General features: G+C 47.2%; 2 protein-coding genes across 2 annotated transcripts; both read right to left on the bottom strand.

The window, feature by feature from the left end:
- Nucleotides 1-1342: 1342 nt before the first annotated feature.
- On the bottom strand, nt 1343-3471 carry RPP21 (ribonuclease P/MRP subunit p21). Its single transcript, XM_056127814.1, has 5 exons — nt 3388-3471; nt 3219-3319; nt 3054-3136; nt 1659-1784; nt 1343-1488 (listed from the first exon to the last, which is right to left on the bottom strand). The coding sequence occupies exons 1-5, from the start codon at nt 3442-3444 to the stop codon at nt 1391-1393; spliced, it is 465 nt and encodes a 154-aa protein (XP_055983789.1). The 5' UTR covers nt 3445-3471; the 3' UTR covers nt 1343-1390.
- Nucleotides 3472-5473: 2002 nt separating this feature from the next.
- TRIM39 (tripartite motif containing 39) lies at nt 5474-24637 on the bottom strand. The gene is made up of 7 exons (XM_056127810.1): nt 24522-24637; nt 21540-21999; nt 20375-20470; nt 10402-10632; nt 9219-9241; nt 8116-8231; nt 5474-7430 (listed from the first exon to the last, which is right to left on the bottom strand). Exons 2-7 carry the CDS (start codon nt 21990-21992, stop codon nt 6883-6885), a joined length of 1467 nt encoding a protein of 488 aa, XP_055983785.1. The 5' UTR covers nt 21993-21999; nt 24522-24637; the 3' UTR covers nt 5474-6882.
- Between the last annotated feature and the right edge of the window lie 701 nt (nt 24638-25338).

A 25338-nucleotide genomic window follows, 5' to 3' on the forward strand; every position in this document is an offset into this window, starting at 1 on the left:
GGAGCCGGTCCTGGTCTCCCTGTCCCAACGAGACCCCAAGTCATCGCCCACGGCCTCTCTGGCTCTTGATCAAGCTGCTCAACGGCCATGCTCCCAGAGACTCAGGAGCAAATCTCGAAACCCAGTGGCTTTTGGCAGAAATCCTTCCAGATTTAAGTCTTAAAATTTCAAAATTTCAAAATCACATGGACCTACTGCAGCCATGCGACATCATATGTTATTCATAACCAGCAATAGAACACAAATTGTCTATTGTTGCCTTCTCAGCAGATCTGAGTGTTGGGGTAAAATCTCTGAATGGTGGGTCTGGTGTCGAAATATTGAATGTGATCAAAGTAGAAAGAGAGTAATGTGGAAATCATCTGCCCCACGGGTAGGGGGAGGGTGTGGGATGGGGGTATACTGGGGTTTTTGGTGGTGGAGAATGGGCACTGGTGAAGGTATGGGTGTTTCATTGTATGACCGAAACTCAGACCCGAGAGCCTTGTAACTGCTCTCACGGAGATTTAATAAATAAAATTATAAAACATGAAAAAAAAAAACACCCAAAACCAACTAACCAAACAGAAATCCATCAAAGCTGGGGGATAGCTCAAAGGGCGAGAGCACATGCTTGGCAAGTGGGAGCTCTTGGTATCGCACGGTCCCCAAACAAAGAGCCAGGAACAACCCATAGGCATCATTGGGTATGACCTCCCCAAACAAAAGCCCTAAAATACAGTGTTAATGGCACCAGCAGTGGCTTGGTGCTTAAATCAGCAAGCCAGAACTGAGGCTGGAGAAGATAGTACAGCAGGTATGGCACTTGCCTGGTACACACCTGACCTGGGTTCAATCCCTCGCTCCTCACATGATCCCCCAAGCCCATCAGGAGTAAATCCTAAGTACAGTAGGCAGGTGTCGTCCAAAATCCAACCTCTCCACCCCAGGCCAGATAGTTAAGAGTTGCCTAACTGAAGATCATCCTAAGAAGGCTCAGCCCCTTGGAGCCAGTGTTCCAAATGGAGTACAGCAATGGGAATTCCTTAGTTGAGCCAAGTCGTTCATGGAAAGTGAGTTCTTTCTAAATAAGGGTGAATATAATGATAACAAAAAAAAGGACAAAGGAGATGAGAGAGAAAAACAGACAAATGGACTGAGGGGGCTGAAGCAATATTACAGTGGGTAGGCACTTATCATGCAAATGGCTGTCTTGATCTCTGGCGCCCCATATGGCTCCTGAACACCATGAGGAATGATCCTAGAGCATCACAGGAGTAAGCCCCAAGCTTACTTGGTGTGGCTCAAAAAGCAAAAAGAGAGAGAGAGAGAGAGAGAGAGATGGATTTACAAAATCACAGAGTGAAACAAAAGTGAGCTTTATTTGTTCTTAGAAGACGGAGGAAATCCATCACTGGGGACTGGAGTTTTGAGACTGCACTTTCTCCTCTGGATGGTGGGCCGGCACCAGGCAGGCTGTGTTTGGCAGGGGACACGGCGCTTTGGAATCTGTTACAGATGAGCAGAGATAGTTAGCTAAGATCCTGGCTCCCTTTGTACCAACCCAGGAATCACCCACCATGTCCTCTTGAACTCTAATGTCCCTCACTGCTACCCTCAGGGGTAGGTACCTGTTCGTACCCCTCACTGAATCCCTCCTTTTTCTCTCCACCTCTCACCTGCCTGGCTCCCCAGCTGAGCCTCGGGCCGATCTCCCCAGAGCAGATGTGCAGGATCATTGAGGAATCGTTGGCTGCGCCGGCACGTTAGGCAAGTCTGGACTGTCCAGTGCAGCCCTTTGCGGCCTGGAGTGAAATATGGGAAAAAGAAACAGAATGCACGTATAGGAGAAGAAGAGGTTTCCAGTTCTGCCTCCACTGTTCTCAAGCAGGAATTCTACCCTTCTCTACTTAGAACACGAATTTGATGTTAGTAGTTTAGGGGCTGCACACAACCTGTCAATTTCTTGGAACTCTTTTAGATCAAGTCCAAGCACCTTTATAAGATTCCTCAAGGCCTGTTTCCCACTCCAGGTTCATGTCCTGCCTTGCCTGCCTCAAACTCCAGCCTCCCGCACTCTTATTTCCTTGGCAGTACCACAGTCTTGTCTGGGCGCTCACACAAGCTCAGAATTTCTATCCCCCACTTGCTTTACCATAAACTTCATCACCGCTGGCATTAGTAGTAACATAGCATCTCATTCTTCCAATTCAAATTTTACGTTATTTTATTATTATTATTTTTGGCTTTTGGGTCACACCCGGCGATGCTCAGGGATTACTCCTGGCGGTGCTCAGGGGACCATTTGGGATGCTGGAAATTAAACTTTGGTCAGCTGTGTGCAAGGCAACGCCCTACCCGCTGTACTATCGCTTGGGTCCTCTAAACGATTTTGCTTTTATTCTGACCCATTGAAACTCTAATTTCAACAGACTAAAGGATCTAGCATAAAAAAAAAAGAATCTAGCATAAAGCTTGACACATATTAAAAAGCATCTATTGGAATAAACATAGATAAAAACAGAAGTCCTTGTTGGACCTGGGTAACTCCAGGTGCTGGATAGCTCCCAGCACCATAGGATATGGCTCCAAAACAAAACATTTTGTTGGGCAGGTGATAAATGGTGATGGAATTCTGTTCCCTAAATAACATCTATTATGCATGGATTGTCTTTTATGGTAACTTCTTTTCCACTGCATAAGTCAAACCTAAACTTTAAAACCTTAAGTTTGGGCTGCGTGTGCCTTGTACGCAGCTGACCAAGGTTCGATTTCCAGCATCCCAAAGGGTCCCCTGAGCACCACCAACCAGGTGTGTGATTCCTGAGTGCAGAGCCAGGAGTAACCCCTGTGCATCGCCGGGTGTGACCCAAAAATCAAAAAACAAAAAGCAACAAAAAACAAAACACCTTAAGTTTGTCCCAACTGATATTAATCGGAGCAGGGGAAAGTGGGCGCCTGCAAATCCCGGCCGCCACCGGTCTAACTCGGGGAAAGGGAAGGGTCGCTGGTTCGCCGCCGCCCCCCACCCGGCCGGCGCTGCTCAGTCTCCCCTTCCCGGGAGGTGCGCTCACGTCTTTGGCGCTGGGTGCAGGTCAAGCCCGGGACGAGCAGGGACGAGCAGCCACGACACAGGGTCCTCTTCACCGCGGGGTCCCTGAGGGCAGAGGGGACAGGTGGTCGGGGCCGCTCTCGCCCCTCCAGCCCTCCCGCCGGGCTCGGGCACCGCCCCCGCTCACCGCCGCAGGACGAGCCGCTTCGCGATGGTTCTCTCGGTGTGGCAGTAAAACCTGGCCAGCGCCTGGTTCTCGGGGTCCTGCGCGAGCACGCAGTGAGCGGCCTGGGGAGGGACAGCGGTCACCCGGGGGTCGGCGGCCACCGCCCCGCCAGCCCGCGGCGAGGACGCACCTGGTATAGGAAACTGAGGCGCTGCAGGGCCTCGCGGTCCTTCACCGGCCCGGCCATCGGCGCCGTTTTCGTTCCCGGCGGCCGCCCCAGGCCCCGCCCCGGAAGGGCCCCCGGTACCCTGCAAAGCCTTCCGGGAAATGTAGTTCCAGGTCCGCGACAGGCTTGCCCCAGCACCCGACGCCAGTCTACCTACCAAGGTAGGTGTGTAACTTCGCCCCACCAACTGAAGCCCAAGGGTCTTTTGGCTTCTTTCTAGTCTTCTACAGCCAGGCCCATGGTCAGGTTATATTAGAGAGAACGGAAGAGGAAGAAGAGAGGATGTTAAGTTGCTAACCAATTTCTGAACAGGCACCTCATTTTTTCCTCCCTCGGGTTTTTAGGCCACGCCCAGCAATGCTCTTCGGCTAGGTAGTGCCTCTGACATGCAAAGCTACAGGTCTCTATGCAGAAACGTTGGGCATGATTATATGCACTTTATATTCAGATCTTCTACCCTACTCTCCTGAACCCAAAGACTGATGCCTAGAAGACCTATTGATGGAAGGAACAGAGGATGGAAATTTCAGAAAAGCACTGCTGCTAAAAAGAGTGGAATTGGAAAGGATGATGAGAGGTAGATGTAGAGGGAGGAGAGTGTGCCTAGGCCTGGGAAAACATGGTTCCCCTACGCCTTTCACTTCCAAAAGAAACTTCCTGTTATGCGGTGCAATACTGATGTATTGATGATCTCAGGTACCAGGACACAGACCAGTCCACAGCGTCTCTCTGGAAACTACACCCAGTAACAGACATAGATGTCTCTTCCCTGTGACCTGTTTGTCACTCCGTTTGGTACTCTGCATTTACCTCTGCTTCACAGTTAATGACTACCAGTTTCTCAGGAGAAAAAAAAAAGGAATACAAGTTGGAGAGAACACAAATAAACCCCAAGAAGGGTAGAGGATGAGTCTTCTTCCTTTCCAGGCAGTTACATCTATTCCCTGTGTTAGGGTAGGTAGGCAAGGGCATCAGATCTTTAAGAGAGAAAATGTCTGAAACATCTTCCACTAGGATGTACTTTAAAGTGGTCCCCAGACTCAACGGAGGAGAGAAGTATACTTAAAATATAGATATCCTGGGACTAGTTCAGTGGCAAAGTGCCTGACAGTTCTGCAGCACTCAATGCAAGCTTGTAAAGCTGAGGCTGCGTTTGGTCCACAACACTGTCAGTGACTTAAATCCCAGTGACTAAGCTGTTTGGAATCTCTGGCATCACAACTGTGATCATTGGTGAATACTGCAACCAAAATGTGCGTGAGTTCAACAAAAGTCTGCAACCCCCAACTATGTACGCAAGCACACTGCAACCCTGTTTATCATGACAAAAAAGGAAAGCGGAAAAAACATTTACAAAACGTAGATTATAAAAATGAGCCCAGACCTCAGTTAGCCCAGGAACTGTTATGTATTTATTTAATATCCTTGAACCCTTCCCTTTATTATTCTTGCCCTTTTTGGAGAGAGGTACAAATTGGGCCACCTTCCTCCAGTGCTCACTAGTGACCCTGTATGTGGTGTCAGGAATCCAACCAGGATCTGCAGCATGCAATCCAAGTGTCTCATTTGCTGTATTCTCTCAATTGCTGTTATTTTTGTTGCAAACATCTGGAATCACACACACTTCTGACTGTGGTGATCTGGGGCTAACCAAGGGTGATATGTTGGGTTGCTTGCACTCAGCCCACATGCTCGCTAGAGGCTGTCCTTCTAAGTTGTGGTATTTGAGCATATTCTGCTTAGAGTGCTGGCCAGTGGTTGCACATCCTGGCTGTGGAGCTTACACACCCCTTAGCTGCAGTGCTTGCCAAGGGCCCCACGCCTTTGCTGTGGTGTTCACATACATCTGTCTGTGAGGGTCAGACAGCAGAGTTGCCAAGGTTGCACTTGGTACATGTAATAGTTTTGAGGGTTGAATTCATTCCCTAATACTTGCAAGGTAGGCATTTCTAAGTCACTGAGCTATTCCTCTGGGCTGGAACATGAATTTTTAACACCAGTGATTTTTACATCTCAACACAATTTGTCAAATTATCACACAACACAGAAATCACTTCAGTGGATCCTTTGTTCCATATTATGTTTACCAATCAAAGCATCTTGCCACAAAGAACCACAGTCAAGGCACAAAGGTAAGAGGAGAGTCTGGACAAAGTCCTGTTGAGGTGGCAGAGGAACAAAATGCCCTCAATAAACTGCAGTCTTGTCCCAGTCTTCTGTGGATCCTGATTACCCAAGTAGCAGATAATCCAAGTCATTTTAGTTTGGTTTGGCATGCATTGCTTTACCTTTTTTGACAAAGTTAAGTACCCTACAGGTTATTTATTTTGGCCTAGCATTAAAATGATTTACATTCTCTGATAGGGGAATGGAAAAAGGTGTCGAGTAACATCAAACAGGTGAAAGACTGGCTCTTAGGAAGGCTAGTTTCTGGCCAGATGCAATTAGGAAAAAGGAAGTTGTCCGTCTGGCCCTTCCCTGCAAACTTCCTTTTTCTATCCTGTCCTAAGGGTAAGGAAGATTGTTTTCCTTCTCCCTTCTGGCTTGGATACCTAGCCAAGTAACAAGGCTGGCAATTTTGGAGTAGATACTTATTAACATTCTTTAAGGCTAGGGTTTTAGATAGAAACTTTTCTCATTCCTCTAATACCTGACTCTCTTCTTTCCAAGTTCCCCTGGGAAAATGGCTGAAGGGCTGACTGTCTTGCAGGACATCAGGCACCTGACCCTGGAGAGAAACAAGGTAACCCACCTCTCTCAGTCTACTGTAAGGAGACTGGTTGGACAAGTCAGGTGTGTTGAAGGGGAGCAGGGCCCTGGGCTCTCCTTTCTCTAGCCCACTGCTCCCATCCCCTTTCCTCTGCTGATCCTGCTCAAATTGGCAACTGCAGAAACTCTCTTCCCTACATTAGTCTCCAGTGATCTGGTCCTCTAGTCTTCCCTTCTTCCCTGATTTTCTTTCTGGCCTTAATGCCCCATCTCTGACCTCAGAAAACTCAATGTTTAGACCCTGAAGAGCAGCTGCCATTCATTTTTTTCAGTCTAGAGGTACACAGATTGAATCTTCTTCAATCAACAAGACTATTCTGAGTCAAAGAACCCTGTAATCGGATGTACAGGGGTTTGTTTCCTCCTCTGGTGTGCGCATGTCATATCCTCCTAGATGTTTTGCTTCAGTAAGAGCTCTCCTTCTCCACCCGTCCTGTGTAACAGAAAACCTGATGGACGCCAGGAGACGATTCCCTGGGACCCAGCTTACCACTCTTAACAGGAGGGAGATACAACAACACCTCAACCAGCCTACTGCTCATCACAAACCATTCCAGAAACCAAGGTGTTTCTTCCGGATGGTTCGAGACTGGAACCAGGCCGATCTGAAGACGTTCCAGCAGGTTCCAGGAAGGAAGGCCCCCAGCTCTTGACCCTGCCTTGCCCAAGTTATCCCAACATCCCTACCTGTCATTCCCAATCTGTTGGGGGCCTGATGGTAAGAGGTGCAGCATTCTTCCGACCAGCCCGGATGCCTGGGTAGAAGAGGGGCCAAAGTTTCTCAGTGAAAGTATCATTGAAGGTGTAGATATGAGAACGGTCTGTGACGTTATAAAAAGACAGTGTGCCGGCCTCGTAGTCTAGGAATATGCCCACCCGCTTGGGTTTCACCTTGACGTGCAAAGGGGTGAAAGGCGTGGTGGTGGCCGCGTACTTGTCCCCATTCCATAGCCGCACCCGCCAGTAGCCAGTCTCAGGAAGCGGAGTCAGCTCGCCCTTGCGGCTCACAGAGTCTCGGCATACCCCCACTGCCCAGTGAGTCTTGTCGCCCACCTCCACCTCCCAGTAATGTCGACCCGAGGTGAAACCCTCAGTCGCCAGGACGCAAGGGTAGAAGGTGAAACGCCGAGGTGTGTCCGGGAGATCCCGAAGCCTTGTCTCCACGAACTTGACGCTTTTACGATCTTCTGACAGGACTAGGTTAGGATGAGCAGTCTCAGGGTCGAGGGTCACATCCGCTGGCGGGAGAAGCCAGAGTGGGGAGCTAGATGAGGATGGGAATAGCTAAACACTCCTGCCTCGCTCTCTCCCAGTTTCCCTTTACAGAGCCTGACCCCGATGATGTCCCCAAAGCACAATGGTCTGGCTAACTTTCCCGGACGCTAGCCACCTAATCAAGGGGTCAGAAGCATGGCTCCACTTCTCACCCTGGCGCTAAGACCACAGATGCAAGGGCTGACAGTTTAGGCTCCTGCCTGGTCTTCCTTCTATCCCCCTCTGACATCATTATCTATCTTCTCACTGTGTAGGGAAGTGCCAGGTAGTCTAAGGGCCAAAAAGAACGGAAAACATTAAGAAGGATACAGAGCAAGAGAGCATTATGGCCTAAGGAGAGGGTGATCATGCACCAATTTTCCTGGTCCAGTCCTGGTTTATGACTATTTTCTGAGAAAACAATTTTTTCCTCCTGAGAGGGCTACTTTAAACAAATTTATAACCTCGTGGTCATCCATGTAGAAAAGTGTAGACCTAAGGCTTCTCACAGTTTTGTGACTCAGGGTGGGAGTGAGAGCCAGGTAAAGGAGGGGGTACGGGATGGGCATGGAGAGTGACCCATGGGATAACGGGGAGCCCAGATAAAGCAGAATCTAAAGATTTTCTTCTCGCTGCCAATTTTGTTAGTTGCCTTTGGGAACAACTCACCAATTAGCTGTTTAAGGATTTTCCTTAGGGCAAAGTACTGTCGGGGGAAATTGCTGAAGTTCTTTTCCAGCTCTATGGATACTGAAGTCACCTCCATGGTCTTCACCTTCTCACATCTAGGAGTGTAAGGAGATAGGGGAAGAAAAGGGCGGGGTCAAGGGAAGCTCCCGCTGGGTTAGTGTTCAGATATTGCCATCTATATGGGAAAAGCACAAACTTTCCACCCTCCTATCTTCTCCCTAAGTATTTGCTTACTGCTTCCTTTTGTCAGTCTCTGGAGAACTAGACGGTACCCTGGAGAGATTCTTATTCAAGAATGGCTCTGCCAGAGGGTCTGGAGTGATAGCACAGCAGGTAGGGCGTTTGCCTTGCACGTGGCCGACCCGGGTTTGATTCCCAGCATCCCATATGGTCCCCAGAGCACTGTCAGGAGTAATTCCTGAGTGCAGAGCCAGGAGTAACCCCTGCGCATTGCCAGGAGTGACCAAAAAAAAAAAATGCTGAGCCAGAAGGCTAGTTCTAAAGGCAGAGAGCATGATGAGGCAAGGTTTGGTGCCTGGCATTGGCTGGTACCTTGAGCACTACGAGGGATGACCCTTAAGTGTTGGGATGGGAGTAGCCCCAGAATGCCCCTGGGAATGCCCTTCTCCCCAACTTCCCTGCTCCCCCTCCCCCAAAAGAATGGCTCTCTTTTTGGGGGCTGGGGAGATAGCTCAAAGCATACAGGCAGGCATGCCCCCAAGCCAAAATTTTAAAAAGAATGTCTCTGTCTGGGGGCGCTGTTGAATTCCACACAGATGGGTGACCACCCTGCCCTCTTTCCCAATCCCTTCCAGACTGTTCCTCCACAGGCACAGTTTGACTCTGGTTCTATACTATCTTGGTATCTTCTTTCTTACCAAGGGAGTTCTGAAGTTCAAAGAGTAAGGACAGGAATCCCTAACTCTACATGATTTGCTCTCCGACTTTATGGATGAAAAGACCCTTCTCCATATTCTTCCCAGAAATGTAATATTTTCCCATCTCTAACCACCCCCCAGCTCCCCACTACACAGATACACCTAAGCTAAGACCTAACTCAAAGAGATATAAGAATGACTTACTTTTCCAGGGTACTTTTGACATCCTAGAGGGAAGGAGAAAAGAAAGCAATATTGGTCCTGGTATTTGAGGGTCCTAAAGGCAAAAAGTTCCCTCTCCCCAAAGCTGTAAACTAGGTATGGGCAACCTGAAGATCACAATGCAAGAAGAGCTCCAGAGGGATCATCTATCTTTCTCAACTTAATTCCCACTTTCAGCTTTGGCCATTATGAAGCTTGGAAACAGGTATCACTTCCAAACGGTTTCTGTGTGTTTGTCTTTGCTCATCAAGGACACTGGGAGCTCACGGAAAGGGACAGGGACTGTGTTTGCTCTTTACTCTGTCCCCCAAGTACCCACCACACACTTAGCTTCTTGAGGATCTGTACACATAGCTCCAGACTGGTGGCATAGGAACAAATCCCACCTTCCTGTTTTGGCTTGGTATCCCCCATCTGGTACTGGTCAATAAGTATTGTGTGCCAATCCTGATTTTGTGAATACTTGGGGTCCAGAAGACAAAGAAGACAAATCTCTGTCCCCCAAGGATTTCCCAGTTTAATATGGAAGGCAGAACACACATACATGAAAGGACATAAGAATCAATACCAAGCAATACACAACATGCAGATAAAGTACAAAGGTACAGCCTCTCAGTCAAATGTCCATACTCTGGTCTCTGAGAAGCATCTTCCCTACAGCCTTGCTAACACCATTCATTTAAGAAAACAAATAATTTCAAACATGTTAGAGGTGTCGTTTACATATCAAAAGCAATATATTTATACATTCTTTCAAATGTCCTTCAAAGTATGTTTCTATTTTTTGAAAGCACTTAGGTAAATCAAGTTCCAGGATTCAAAGTAATGGTAACTGCATTTATACAATTTTAATGCATAGTTTTGTTTTGTTTTTACTGATTCAGACTAAATCTCTCCTTTCAAACGAGTGATTTTTTTCCTTTGGTACAAATTAAGCACATGATTGTTGACAAGACATAAAAACACAAAAATAACTGGTAATTGGAAGGGAATGGGAAAAATCAGAGAAGTCTTTCTGTGAGAAAGACCATTTGAGCGTATCTGGAAAAGGAAACTAGAATTAGAGGAGCTGAGCAGAAGAGTGAACATCCCAGGCTGACAAAATGGCCAGTGCAAAGCTATACTGCACTTGACCTGAGGGGCTGGGCAGGGGCAAAGGTCGAACCTTAAGCATCTCGAAGCCTGACTGTAAGCACTTGCCCTCCACCTCTGCAGCCAAGTGGGCCAGGTTGCGGCGTTTATCTCCTAGGTGGGCAGCATTTTCTCGGAGGCGCTGCAGAATGTCTTGTTCCTCTTCCTCCAGCCGTGAAAGCAGGACCTGCTGCTCTTCATCCAGCCGCCTATGAAGCTCCTCAAATTCCTTCAAGATTTGCTGCCGCCGACTCTCCACTAGCCTCTGAAAAAATAGGGAGGGCGTCACGGTTCATAGAACTTCAGTGATTTGTTTGTGTGACAAACCTGGTAGTGCTCAGGGGCTAACTCCTGAATCTGTGGATCATATGCAGTGTCGGGATTCTACCTGGCAAAGCAAGTGCTATACCCACTGCACTATCTCTCTGGTCCCAACTAAATGTTTCTGTAAGCATCCTCTATGTCAATGAACACACTTTCGCTGTCAAATGAAATAAGGTCTCTCTCTGCATTGAAATTTTCCTTAATAAAGATTGGCTTCAGGGCCAGAGAGATAGTACATCAGGTGAGGTGTTATAGCTGTGTATGTGGCCGACCTGGTTTAATCCCTAGCACTGCATATGATCCACCAAGCCCTGGCAGGGGAGTGATCCCTGAGAGTGGAGCCAGGAGGGAGTCTTTTTCTTTTTAAATTAATTTTTATTAGTGAAACACCATGAGGTACAGTTGTAGATTTACAAATTTTTGTGCTTGGGTTTCGATTATACAATGATCAAATACCCATCCCTCCACCAGTGCCCATTTTCCACCAACATGGATCCCAGTATCTCTCCCAAACCTATTCCCCACATCCCACCCTGCCTCTGTGGCAGGGCATTCCCTTTTGTTCTCTCTCTCCTTTTGGGTGTTGTGGTCTGCAAAAGAGGCATTGAGTGCAATCATGTTCGGTTCATAGTGTACTTTCAACATGCATCTCCCATCATGGGAGGATCCCAGGAGGGAGTCTTGAGCACAGCTGATCACGGTTCCCAAATGCCCCCAAATAAAGAATGGCTCAATCCCACTGATCACCTGGAAGCAAAGACCATAGTTTGTATGTGTGTTGTGAGTGTACGCACACGCGTGTGTATACACACACACACACACACGATATGTTAATATGTATTGCATACAAACTATGTTATGTTTTAATATATAAAACATTGTCACTGTCCTTCCATTGTTCACTGATTTGCTTGAGCGGGCCCAGTAATGTTTCCATTTTGAGACTTGTTGTTGCTGTGTTTGGCATATTGAATCCAGGCTTTTCCGTGGGGGTGATACTCTCGGTAGCTTGCCCCGCTCTCCGAGGGGGCGGAGGAATCGAACCCTGCTCGGCCAGGCTGGCTGTGCGCAAGGCAAATGTCCTACTGCTGTGCTAATATAAAAGAATATAAATTATTAGATATGTATGTTAATAATTGTTTGTTTCCTGAAGTGGTGTTTGGCAATTACTCTTAGGGGACCATACCATGCTGTTAATACAACCTGGGCCTCCAGCAACTCTTTGAAAAATTCCTAGCTTTATTTAAAACAAAACAAAAACAAACCCCAACTATTTTTACATATGCATATATGTTATATACATATTACATATACATATATATATATATGGGCTGGAGAGATAGCACAGTGGGTAGGGCGTTTGCCTTGCACGTGGCCAACCTGGGTTGGATTCTTCCGCCCCTCTCGGAGAGTCGGGCAAGCTACTGAGAGTTATCTTGCCTGCATGGCAGATCCTGGCAAGCTCCCTGTGACGGATTCGATATGCCAAAAACAGTAACAAGTCTCACAATTTGTTGTTGTGAGATGTTACTGGTGCCCACTCGAGCAAATTGATGGAGGACAGTGCAACACACACACACACACACACACACACACACACACACACACACACACACATACAATGTACTATTTCTTTAATAGGGAGATTTCTCTAAGAACTGGAGTGTATGCTTTAGATATGAGAGGCTTGGTTTTGATTCCTGGTACCACCAGAACAAACCCTGTGCACAGAGACAGGAGTAGCCCCCAAACCAAAAAGAAAATCAGGAAGTGATGGGCCAGATGGTATAGGGATTCTGTACTGAATTTGAATTTCCAGCATATCTTGTCCGCTGAGTAGTGTCAGGGGTCACTCCTGAGCACAGAGCAGGAACAGCCCCAGATTACCTTCCAGTGTGATCTAATTCCCTCTAATCTCCTTCTAATAAAAGTCAGGAAGTATGGGGCTGGAGCGATAGCACAGTGGGTAGGGTGTTTGCCTTGCACAAGGCCAACTCGGGTTCGAGTCCCAGCATCCCATATGGTCCCTCGAGCACCGCCAGGAGTATTTCTGAGTGCAGAGCCATGAGTAATCCCTGAGCATCGCTAGATGTGACTCCCCCCCAAAAAAAGTCAGGAAGTAAAAGAGAATAACTTGATTGTTTCACTCATATGAAGAATGTAGAACCTAAATAACTACAGCAAATAAACTAGTGAAAAAACAAAACAAAACAACTAATTTTCAGGTTCTGAAAACAGAGGGAAAGGGGTGCGGGGGTGACAGGAGAAAGTAGAGTCATTTTGATAGTGGGAAGATAGTTGAATTTTGGTGGTGGGTGTGATCAGGGTTATAAAACATATATATGTACGTGGGGGGGTTGGGGGTGGGAGGGATACTGGGATCCATGGTGGAGGGATGGGTACTTGATCATTGTATAATTGAAACCCAAGCACAGAAATTTGTAAGTTTACAACTGTACCTCATGGTGTTTCACTAATAAAAATTCCAATATATATATATTTATATATACATGTATGTATGAAGGTTTATAAATGTACATTGTTGCAAACAATGGTAAATCAGTAAAATCTGAATAAAAACTTTGTGAGATTTTTAATGACGTCTAGGACCAGAGACAGCTCAATGGGCTGTCTGGAAGCAAAGGTTTGATCTGCAGCATGGCAGGAAGCAAGGGTTTGATCTGCTCTGAAGCAAGAATACTTCTTGAACACTATCAGAAGTGTCTCCTGAAGAGCCACCACTGCCAGGTGTGACTCCAAAAACAAAACTCCCCCCAAACAGAAGAGACATCTCTGTCTCTGTCAGAGAGTTCTCTATTATTCCCAACTCTAAGGCTTAACCTAATGCAATTTAATGTCAAGAAAAGAAAAATACAGTGGCTGGAGCAACAGCACAGCAGGTAGGGCATTTGCCTTGCACACAGTCGACCTGGGTTGATTCCCAGCATCCCATATGGTCCCGCAGCACTGCCAGGAGTAATTCCTGAGTGCAAAGCCAGGAGTAACCCCTGTGCATCGCTGGGTGTGACCCAAAAAGCCAAAAAAACAAACCAAACAAACAAACAAAACCCCAAAAAACAAAAAACCCAAAAAAACAAAACAAGGAAAATACAAATACGGGAAAGTCAGGGATATGAATAGTTACCTTTTGCATACAAGACAGATCTACCTGATAAAAATCTAGGCTAACTGGAAAGTGTCAGCATCACTTTAGCAATTCATCACATAAAAGAGAAATGTTTATAAAACAATTTCAGAGTTGACAGTTTCCAACCTGAAAACAGGTTCTATAAGTCTATTAGGACAATGCTTATAAAATTGTTTTTAGGTTTTTGGGTTACACCCAAGTAGTGCTCAGGGGTCTGTTATGTAGTGCTGAGGATTGAACCCAGGCTTCCTACAATGCAAGTAAATGCTCCAGTCATTTGAACTAGGCTATTGGCCCAATTGCTTAAAATTTGCAACATTATTACCTCAGCTAGTACACAACTTAAATTTCAAGTACCAGTCATAGCACTTTCTGAGGCATTTCCCTACTGTACTGCACTGCAACAAGAAGTCATCTCTCCAAAAAAGGATTCTCAGCATCCTGAGTCTGATGGGGAGGAATCAATCCATGAGGGAAACAAAATGAGGATGGACTTTGGAAGTAGACAAGGGCTGAAAGGAAGGGCTAGATGTCAACAGTGCAGCTGCAAAGTCCAGGGGACCTTAGAAACTAGGTACATCTAGATTTCAGTGTGGTGTCTAATAAAGGCTCACCAACTCTGTTTCTAGAGTGTTTGCTACTTACCACTATACTGCTGCCTTTTCAGGCACACTCTGGAACGACATTCTCTTACCACTTATCCTTAAGCAAAAAATAGTCATCTTTCTTCATGTGTATGCGTACGTTTTGGGGTGATATATGGGTAGAATTCAGGATTTGTCACTGTGGTCAATAGGAGGCAAATGGTCTTTCCTTCATAAATTGCATAATCCCTTCTCTCTCTCTCTTTTTTTTTTTTTTTTTTGCTTTTTGGGTCACACCTGGTGATGCTCAGTGGTTATTTCTTGTTTTGTACTCAGGACCTGATGGTGCTTGGGGACCAAATGGAATGCCAGGGATCGAACCCGGACTGGCCGTGTGCAAGGCAAATGCCTTTCCCATCGCTCCAGCCCTAGACTCACAGTGCTCAAGTTTCAATAATACCTGAATGTGTGTCTATGTATTGTGTCAGGAATTGGACCCAGGGCTTCAGACATACAGTGCTCTCTACTGCTGAGCCACGTCCCTGGCTCAGTATGTGAGTATTTAAGGAATGGCTAAACTCTCCTCCCCCTTTTTTTCTGGAAAAAAATAGGTTTATACAGGTGCTAGCAACCTAAGAAGATGGAGGACTCATCTATGTACTTAACGGTCTTGGCTCCAGATGAGACCACGGGTTTATAGACGGCTGGTTAGGAGAGTAATTTATGAAAAAGTGGGTAGTGGATGGGGGAGGGGGACGTGAGGGGCAGGGGAAGGAATCCCTACCTACTCCCTAACACCCACATTCAGCACAAGGGCTGGGAAGGGAGACTGGCAAAGGCCAGAGTGGGAGAAGCTCAGGCGACATAGGGCAGGCCAGGGGTATACAAGGCAGAACACTTGGCTTGCATATATTTCATTTTTCTTAAAACTACAGCAAAAGTTATATATCACTCCATGTCTTCCATGCTGGTCATGCCCAAATATTCATCATCAGATTTATTATAAATTCCTTTCACATTTTATTATAGCTGGGCATGCTAATCTCTTTGTTTAAATTCATTTTGGGGGTCCACATTCAGTAGTGCAGAGGGGACCCTGTGCTGCCAGGGAGTGAACGTGATGCTCCAGCAGTGAAGCACTTGCGCTAGCTCTTTGAGCAGTCTCCCCAAACCCTGTTTTCCTAGTCTCTCTTGATTTATTTTAATTTTTTTTCCTTAAATTTTTATTAGTGAAACACCATGAGGTACAGTTGTAGACTTACAAATTTTTGCGCTTGGGTTTCAGTTATACAATGATCGAGTACCCATCCCTCCACCAGTGCCCATTCTCTACCACCACCAGTCCCCAGTATCCCTCTCACCCCCTATTTTAATTTTTTGGTGGGTATTTTTGGGGCTACAATTGGCAGTGCTTGGGGGCTACTTAATCCTGGCTTTGTGCTCAGGGATCACCCTTGGAGCAATCAGGGGATTATAGTGGTGCTGAGGATGGAACTGGGTTGGCTGCATGCAAAGCAAGCACCTTAACCACTGTAAAGTGTCTCTGGCCATTCCTAGTCTCTTTTCATAAATCATACACATAGGCAAATACAAATGAAATGGTTCATTTCAGCAAGGTTAATTACAAATGACTTACTTTTAAAAGGGGCACTAAGTCTGATTTTGGAGGTAGGAATGAGAGAGACGGAGGAATAACTAAAATGGTCATAAAAGGAACAGTGGCAGTTTCACAGACCATGGAAATGATAATTTACTTTTTTGATTTTGGGGTGGTTTGGGTCACACTTAGTGATACTTAGGTGCTGGCTCTGTGCTGCTGGAGATATCCAGGGGGACCACAATGATCTCTGGCCCTGATAATTCACATTTTAAAAAACACCACAGTTCTATCAAGCATTAGAAAGCTGAAAAAAAAATTATTTCTTTTAGTTTTTTGAGGACATCCCCAGTAGGTCAGGCAGTGCTAGGAATGAACCCTGACCAACGCAAGCTAAAGGATGCACTCAGCCCTTTGAGTTACTTCTCTGGCTCAGCTTTAAAATTTTTCATTTACTTTTCCATCCTTTTGTGTTTGTTTGTGTTTGGGACATACCTGGCTGTGCTCTGAGCTAACTCCTGACTCTGCACTCGGTAATTACTTCTGGTGGTGCTTGGGGCACCACATGATACCGGGGATGGAACCCAGGGAGCAAGGCAAGCTCCCTACCCACTAGCCTACTTCTCTATTCTTAAGGTGGTGGTCAACAGGAAGAGGAAGGCTGATGGCTGAATTAGATTTATTTTCATGTATTTAAAAATGTGGAGCGACAGCACAGCGGTAGGGAATTTGCCTTGCACACAGCCAGCCTGGCTGAGCCGGGTTCGATTCCTCTGCCCCTCTTGGAAAGCCTGGCAAGCTACCGAGAGTATTTTGCCCACATGGCAAAGCCTGGCAAGCTACCCATGATGTATTCAATATGCTAAACACAGTAACAAGTCTCATAATGGAGACTTGTTACTGAGACTTGTTACCGCTCAAGCAAATTGATGAACAACGGGAGGACAGTGCTATATTTAAAAATAATTTTTTTTGGGTGGGCCAGAATTAAAACAGGGGCTAAGTTGCTTGTTTTACATACTGTGGACCCTAGTTGAACCCTCAGCAATGCAACCCTGAGCACTGCCAGAAGCAGCTCCTTGGAAGACTGCCATCCCAGGAGTGGCCCACGCCAACTGCCCTCCCCTCCGTTTTTATTGGTAGTTCCTGGGGTCTGAATTTGGAGTGTCACCCACGTGAATCATGTGCCCTATAACTGAGCTACGAGCCTGAAAACATACATGTAAAATGTTTTCACATATTTTAATTTTCTCAGTATTCAGATTAAAGTAACTAAAAAAAGTTTTACTTTTGCAATCAAAGTTAAAATAAAAAAATAATGCTTGCATTTAAAAAAATGTATAAAGGCTAAGCTTTCTGTTGAAATGTTTTCATTACTAAGAAAATTAATATAATGAACCAGGAAGATAGGGTTACTGTGCATGCCGTTTATGGGGGAGACCCGGGTTTGACCTTTGCCATGACATGGTCCCCTGCATTCCAGGATCAACCTACCATTTAGTAAAATGAAAATACTTTGGTTTTCCAAAAATTTTTTCATATGTTTTAATGTTTTTTTTTGGTTCCCTAAGTGGTGCTTAGGAGGCCCCTGGGCCTGACTGGTGATTCTTGGGCAGCTGGTAGGCAGTTCAGTGAAATGATTTGAGGATGTGTCGCTGCTGGGGCCTTTGGTCTCTGTGGTGCTGGGGATTACTATGCAGGCTACCCCATTGGTCTACCTCAAGGGGTTTGTTTTGTTCAAACAAACCAAGACAAAATTAACGTTTTTAATATTTTCAAATCTGTTTTTAATTTCTGGTGGAAAGGAAAAACCAATACGAGGGACTGGATGGACCCAGGGCAAGCTGTGAGCTATGTGCTACCCTGGTGTTGAAATGAGCCTGGCAAAAGTGTCATAATGCTTAACTATAAGTTAAGAGCTTGGTCATGGACAAATGCTGTCACGTTCCAAAAAGTAGCAACTAGATTCGGACCCAGCTAAGGTTAGGAATGATAAATCAGGTCTGAGCACTGTAGCCTGAGTCTGTGGGGAGATGCTCCCAGAAGAGCCACCCAACAAGCTCAGTGTATCTCTTATTGTGTCCATACAAAAGAACTAATATTAAGTAGTAGAATTAAGATGTTAATTAAGTTATTGGTCTAAAAAAAGGAGAAAAAGACCGTAAGTGGTATTCTGCTCTGAGCAAAGGAAGGAATTTCTTATGTTAATTTTGCTGCGACTGAGTGTGGTGTCTGCCCCCAGTGCTAGAGAGGTGGAGAGAGAGGAGAGAGTTGGAGAGAGACGAGGGAGAGAGTAGCAAGATGGAATGCGGAGAGACTTAGCAAGGGGGACAGAGGGAGAAGAATGTAGAATAATACAGGAGCAGGCGAGTGGAGAGAGAGCGCCCAGGCTGCGGGATGGAGAGTGGAGAGATGAGCGGGAGAGACAGGAGGAGATGGGGATGAGGGGCAGGGTGAGACTCGAATGGGGAGCTTAGTGAGACTGGAACAGGGGCACAGGGAGCATCGAAAAAATGGCAACTAATCAATCAACCAGGGCGAGACCATCAAACCGGGCAGGAGAGGGAGAGCTACCGGGGGTCTTCCCTAGCCGCCTGGTCTTTTACAGATATGATCCCTAAATATTAACTTAAAAATTATTTCTTTATTTCTTCTTTAATAAGGTCAAATTTCTATGTAGTCTTCTTATGAACTTGTAACTATTTTGGGACCAAATAGACTAAATTATTATTATAGTCTATTATTATAAGACTTCCCTCCAAGGGACTTCCTTCCCGGAGTCCCTTGGAGGGGAGCGGGTTGAGCTTTCCTCCCCGCCCCGACCAGGGCTACGGCAGCCGAAGACCTCCAGGACCAGCCACCACCATGCTGAGACCACTCTCCGCACACATGAAGGTACTGGCAGAGGGACAAAACCATGCGGGTTCCGGGGCCGAGACCTCCAAGCCTACTCGAATTGGAGTCGAGCATCTTCCACCCAGATCCTGCAAATTCCAGTAGGCGGGGGTCACACCCACCACCTGGCCCCCTGGCGCCGTGTAATCCCATCAGCGGCCAAGACTCAGAGACTATAAAATCCAGATCCCGGAACTGTCGGCCGCACGACATCTTATCAGGACATCTTTTTATGACATCTTATTATCTCATTCCTACTTTGGACAAACTTGCAGGCTATCGAATGTAGCCTGCCCACAGGGCAGAGTCTGGCAAACTCCCCGTGGCGTACCAAATATGCCAAATACCAGTAACAATGATGGGTCTCACTCTCCTAAATAGTCTTGGATATAATCTCAGGGCTAGGATGAAAGAGACGTTACTGGGGCCTGCTCGAGGCAATCGATGAATAACAGGGACTGGAGTGACTGGAGTGATTATTATTATAGACTCTGACTGTAAACTCAGAGGACAGGGACTGTATCTTTGCTCATCACTGACCCCCCCCAGTGTCAAATATAGAATTTGGCCTATACTGGAAAGTTAACAAATAGTTACTGACTCATGAAGAACTATTATTCCTGACTGGGCCACATACTGAATGCATGCTCTCGGATAAGACACTTATCCAAGTTTCCTTTGCTGCTGTGTGAAGTGGGGTTAATAATACTTAAGCTTATCCTATCAAGAGATATAAAAATTGCAAGAAAAGTAAGAAAGTTAATTTCTGGGGCTGGAGTGCACAGTGGGTAGGGCATTTGCCTTGCACGTGGCCAACCTGGGTTTGATTCCCAACATCCTATATGGTCCCCTGAGCACCTCCAGGAGTGATTCCTGAGTGTAGAGCAAGGAGTAACCCCTGTGCAACGCCAGGTGTGACCCAAAAAAAAGCAAAAAAAAAAAAGTTAATTTCTGAAGGGTTATGAAAAGCTGCATAGATAGTAGCTTTTATCTAGCCAGAAGGATAGAAAAAATCAAACCCTATAGGTAGAGGGAAAAGGAATATTATTTGAATGAACCAACATCATCTAGCATACTAAGAGAATGTGTTCCGAATATTACAGGCCAGTTCATCTGGGAGCTCTTGGTCAGTTTCTTTTTCCTTTCTACCCAGTGAATTCCAAATTCTCCTCTCCTTAGTGTCTCCAAAAAACCTCCTATCTCTGCAACTCTCAGAGGAAAGCCTTCTTACCTGCTTTGAGAAAAGCACCAACAAGCACAACAGTCACCTTGCTGTTGTAGGATGTCCCTTGTCCTTCTTTCATCCTTCTCAGTTTCATTCACGACAAATAAAAGTACCATGCTTGAAGACAAGCCTACTAAAATGTTATCACTTCTGAGAATATAGAATTCTTCTAATGAATAAGAACTGGTGGATTAAGTGATGTGAGGTTAATTTTAGTTAATTGTTGGACTTTACCTTGAGTTCCCCAGGTTTCTTCTCCTCAGAGGATTTGCAGTGGTTGATCTCCTGCAGCTTCTGCTCCAGGGGCTCTAGGCACTTCTGCAGTTTTTCCTGAGGGATGAGAAGTGGGAGAGGTGGCATTTGAGGTTTAGTAAAAGCATATCCTTTTATTAAAAAAAAAAACTGCTTTCATTCATTACCTCTTGATCCAACTCTCTTCCTTGCCTGTCACCTGGTTCATCAACTTCCCACAGACCCCTCCTTCTGCCAACAGCTGATACAATACCTTTTTTGCTCACCAAACTTTTTTTCAATCTCATATATGTCCAGCTGTCATTAACTCAGTGTTCTTCCCAACCTTATCAATCTTCCTAGTCACGCAATTGTCAAGGTGACCACTGTAGCAATATCCTTAAGACTGTCCTCCCTCCAACGATAACCACCCGCAAATATAATTAAACTTTGAATTACAATACGATCTTAAATCTTGTATCTAAGATCTTGCTAATATAATTAAGCAAGGCAAGCTCCCCGTGATGTATTCGATATGCCAAACACAGTAACAACAAAGTCTCCAATGGAGACGTTACTGGGCCCGCTCGAGCAAATCGATGATCAATGGGAGGGCCTTTACTTTACTTTTTACTTTACTTGATAAAATGCTTAAGATATTAAAACCTTTAGTTCCAATTTCCCAAACATTTACTAGATGTCCCTGCAGTACTAAACCAGGTGCCATGTTATCCATTACCTAGGGACGGTGTAAACTACATAATGGTTCCGTTTAATCTGTAGGGGATCAATTATGTCAAGTGATGTTACCTAGTCCCATAACAATGGGAAAATAAGGGGTATTTTGAGCAAGACGACAGAGTGAAGAAATCAGACCACTTCAGTTGTTCCCAGGCTTAACTTAATTCATGTTTTCATTCAATAACGATTTCAAGATGACACATACTCAAACGTGTTACAAAAATTAAGACAGAAACTTAAGAGGTACCGCTCACATCGCTCTCCTTCAGGCTTTGAGGTTCATTTGGTCACAGATACAATTATTACCCGCTGAGCTGATAGCCCCGAGGGGGCTCACGTCTTGCCCTCAGGAGTTTCCGATCCTTTACCCTCTCCTCTGCGCTCCTCCCTCTTGCCCCAGGTTGACGTCATGTGTCTGGTTCCCCACCTTGTACTCCTGTGTGGCATCATCCAGTGGCACGACGGTGTGGGCCCGGTGGGTGTGGGAAATTGCACATATCAAACATACAGCCTCCTGGTCCTCATAGCAAAAGAGGCTGAGGGCCTCGTGGTGCTGGGGGCAGAGGCTCTCATCCCGGATCTTCCGCTTTACAGCCTGGAGCTGCTTGGCAATTTCTACCATACTGCCTAGTTGTCGATTGGGCCGTAGACTGCGGTAGCGGGATGTCTTTCGACAGACTGGACAAGGGAAGTCCCTCTCTAGGTCCTCCCACCAGCGGGTGATGCAAGCTTTGCAGAAGTTGTGCCCACACTCAATGATGACAGGCTCCTTCAGATACTCCAGGCACACGGAGCAACTCGCCTCCACCTGTAAGTTCTCCAGAGCCGCGGCTGTGGAGGCTGCCGAGGCCCCAGCCTCTAACAGACTTGTCTCTGCCATTATTTAACTTAGGGATGGGAAGAGGGCAGAGAAAAGAAAAATGTTAGCTTGAGGTTGAAGTGTTTTGATTCCTGGTTTGACATTTATTACTTGTCAAATCCTAACTTCAGATTTAGTCCCATCTTGGTATTCAGATCTTCTCTTCCACCACTACCTCTTTTGTTTCTCCCTCTCTAAAACTTGTGACACCCACACATCCATCTAATCATTTTTTTCCTTTTTCATCAGTGACATATACCCTTCAATCTCTTCTTTTGGGTTGGCCACACCTGGCAGTGTTCAAGGCTTACTCCTTGCTCTGTATTCAGAATCACTCCTGGTGGAGCTCAGGGGACCATACTGGGTGCTGAGGATCGAACCTGGGTTCGCTGCATGCAAGACAAGAACGCTGTGCTAGTTCTCCAGCCCATCTTCTGCTTTTTGAACCTCTCCCATGTCTTGTTAGGAAATGAGGGCTCTGTCAACTACAGCCCAGTGTACATTTCCCGTTCCAGGTTTATCAATTTGTATCTGATAAACAACAGTTCTAGACCAATGTATGCCAAAGTTGGTATATTTTTCTAATAAAGAAGTTTAGGAAAGAAAGTGTCTTAAACCCAAATGTATTAAGAATTCTTAAATCAGGTATGTTTTGAAGAGTTGTACTCCAAAAGTCTGTTGGAGCCTAAACTGGATTCTTTTCACCTGTTCTTTCGCTCTTTCAAATAAATGGTTTTCAGCAACTGGTCTATGGCCCCAGCCCCTACTGGCAGAAACAAAAGTACTGAAAACCACTGATTACAATGTTTCATTTTTAGGGAGGTTTGACAGATATCTTCCTCTCATCAAACTAGAGACAATGTAGCCTCTTCTTGGGATAAAACAATTTGCCCAACATCCTGTTTTTAATTTGTGTACATTTGGAACTGTAAAAAGTGATAAAGTCAGGATAGCTATTCTAAAATATTACAGAGTCCAGGCCAATAACTTTTTTTTTTCTTTTTGGGTCACATCCAGCGATGCTCAGGGGTTACTCCTGGCTCTGCACTCAGGAATTACTCCTGGTGGTGCTGGGGGACTATATGGGACACCAGGGATCGAACCTGGGTTGGCTGTGTGCAAGGCGAACGCTCTACCCACTGTGCTACTGCTCTGGCCCGGGACTTCTTGAAGAGAGAACTGACAAATCTAAACACTTAGCAGTGGCTGGAGTCCTTCAAAATAGCTATTGATAATTCCTTGGACATACTTCAACTCAGAGGTTCTGGGAGTGATTGTGAATCAAGAGAAAGAAAAGCGGCAATCAAAATTGCACTTAATACAAATTCTCAGAAGAATTAGAAATGCATCAAAGAAATTTATAAAACAGCAGGCTAATTCTCTGTTCCATCCTTAAAGAATCAAACTTCTCCGTAAAATAGCTGATTTCTATCCCCATAACCCCACTGCCAACCTTCATTTCCCCAAGGAACCCAACAAAGAAAAGAAATTTACTAAGTCTGTGTGCTGAGAGACATGCTTATGCAATGTGTTGGCTTGGTTATCCATTATTAGTTCTAAAATGACACATAAGAAAAGTAATTTGTAGTGGCAGCTGACTTCCTTAGATCTGAGTTTCTACCCTTAATCAAGAGAGTCTGATGAGCTGATTTACCTATGGCAATCCAAAAATATTGGGGGGGGGGGGGAAGGTGGTGGTGATGGTTTTGGGCCACACCCGGAGGTGCTCAGGGTTTCCTCCCTGCTGTGCTGGTGGTTGGGGGAACCATATATGGTGCAGGGAATGGAAGCTGGGTTGGCTTTATCGGCTGAAGTGCCTTTCCGGCCCCAAATTTGCCTATTACAACTGACCTTCCCTAATCTAGAAATCCATTGGCTTCCTAAGCCCTAGTATGCAGAGTTAAGAACCAGGAACGACTTGAGAAAAAAAAAAAAGTGGAATGGAAGAGAAATGCGTCAAAGGAACTGCAGCCAAGAGCGAGGCGGCGGGTTTAGTCACATCTCCCCGCTACTCCTCGTGTCGCAGCAGGAGGGCCAAGTTCAAGGACTCAGGTAGATGCTACCGCTGTCCGGGGTCCCATGTCGGGAACCCGCTTCTTAAGCACGGTCCGTAACTCAGTCCCACCCCGTCTCCATCTTCTCGGCCGGATGCTGACAGGTGAGGGGAGCAGTCACTGTGCCCGGCAAGAGGGGACGCGCGTCCAGGTGAGGCGGAGGGATGACGTGAGGTGGGATGCCCGCCGCGGTGACGCAGCCGAGACCCGCGGTGACGGCGTCACAGCTGCCCCCGGGCGGGCGGGCGAGCGGGCGGGCGGGCAGGCGAGCGGCGGCGGGACTGGGGGGGACGGCGGGGTAGCCAAGCAACGCCGGACGCGCTGACGTCGCCGGGGCGGCAAACGTCCGCCCGGGCCCGCGGCGGGCGGAGGCAGCGGTGGGTGCGTGCCGCGGTCGGTGACGCGGTGGCGGCGGCGGGGCGCGGGGCCGCGGCGTGCGGAGCCGGGCGGCCGCGCGGAGCCCGGGGCCCGGGCGCGGGGTCGGGACGGCACCTACCTTCCCGGCTCCGGTCCGGGAGTGCGGGGCGCGGAGGCTCCGCGGCGCTGCCTCCTCCTTCCTCTGCCCCCGCCCCGCCGCGGCGCGACACACAATACTCGCCGGAAGCGGAAGCGCGAGCGCCGAGTCCGGGCAGCAGCTGGGGAGGCGGCGGGCGGCCGCCGGGCGGGCCCGCCGGTGCCTGCGGGCGAAGGGGGTGGGCGGACGGCGGCGAGCACCGGAGGAAGCGCGGCGGCGCCGGGACCCACCGGCTCGGAGACGGCCGAGACGCCGCCGTCCAGGTGATCCCGGGAAGCCGCTGGAGAGATCGGGCCGCGCATGCGCGAGGCTGAGCGCTGACGCCCAGCGCCCGCAGGGCGCCGGCGGGGCGCCTCCCGCCCCGGGGGGTCTGGGTGGGGTGCGAGCCCGGCGGGGCGGGGCACGGGCCCCCGCTGCGGGATTAGCGTTACGCGGATTCTGTCTTTAGACCGCCCCAGGGAGAAGGTGGCTTGTCTAGGTTGCGGCCAATTACGTGGCGACCTGCGGGTATCAGCTGTCACGTCACTTCCGACTGGCTGGGTTTGGGTTTTTCTGCATTTAAGTCGTAGGTAAGTTCTCCTTTTCCCCTCCCCGCTGCGTGGCTCTAGTAAAAGAAACGCACCACTTCCTCGCAGCAGCGGGAGTCCCCGGAGAGGACCGGCTTGCTCGGACCCAGCACGCCCTTGGGGCTAGCTTGAGTTTGTCCGCTAGACTCAGCGGTGCTTGTGTGATTGCTCTAGGCTTGCGCTTTCTCGCTTTCCGCACCTGCAGCCTGAAAGCTCCCCGCGGGCTTTGGAAA

The sequence above is a fragment of the Sorex fumeus genome, unplaced genomic scaffold, assembly GCF_029834395.1.
Source record: "Sorex fumeus unplaced genomic scaffold, SorFum_2.1 ptg000063l, whole genome shotgun sequence".
NCBI classification, from domain to species: Eukaryota; Metazoa; Chordata; class Mammalia; order Eulipotyphla; family Soricidae; genus Sorex; species Sorex fumeus.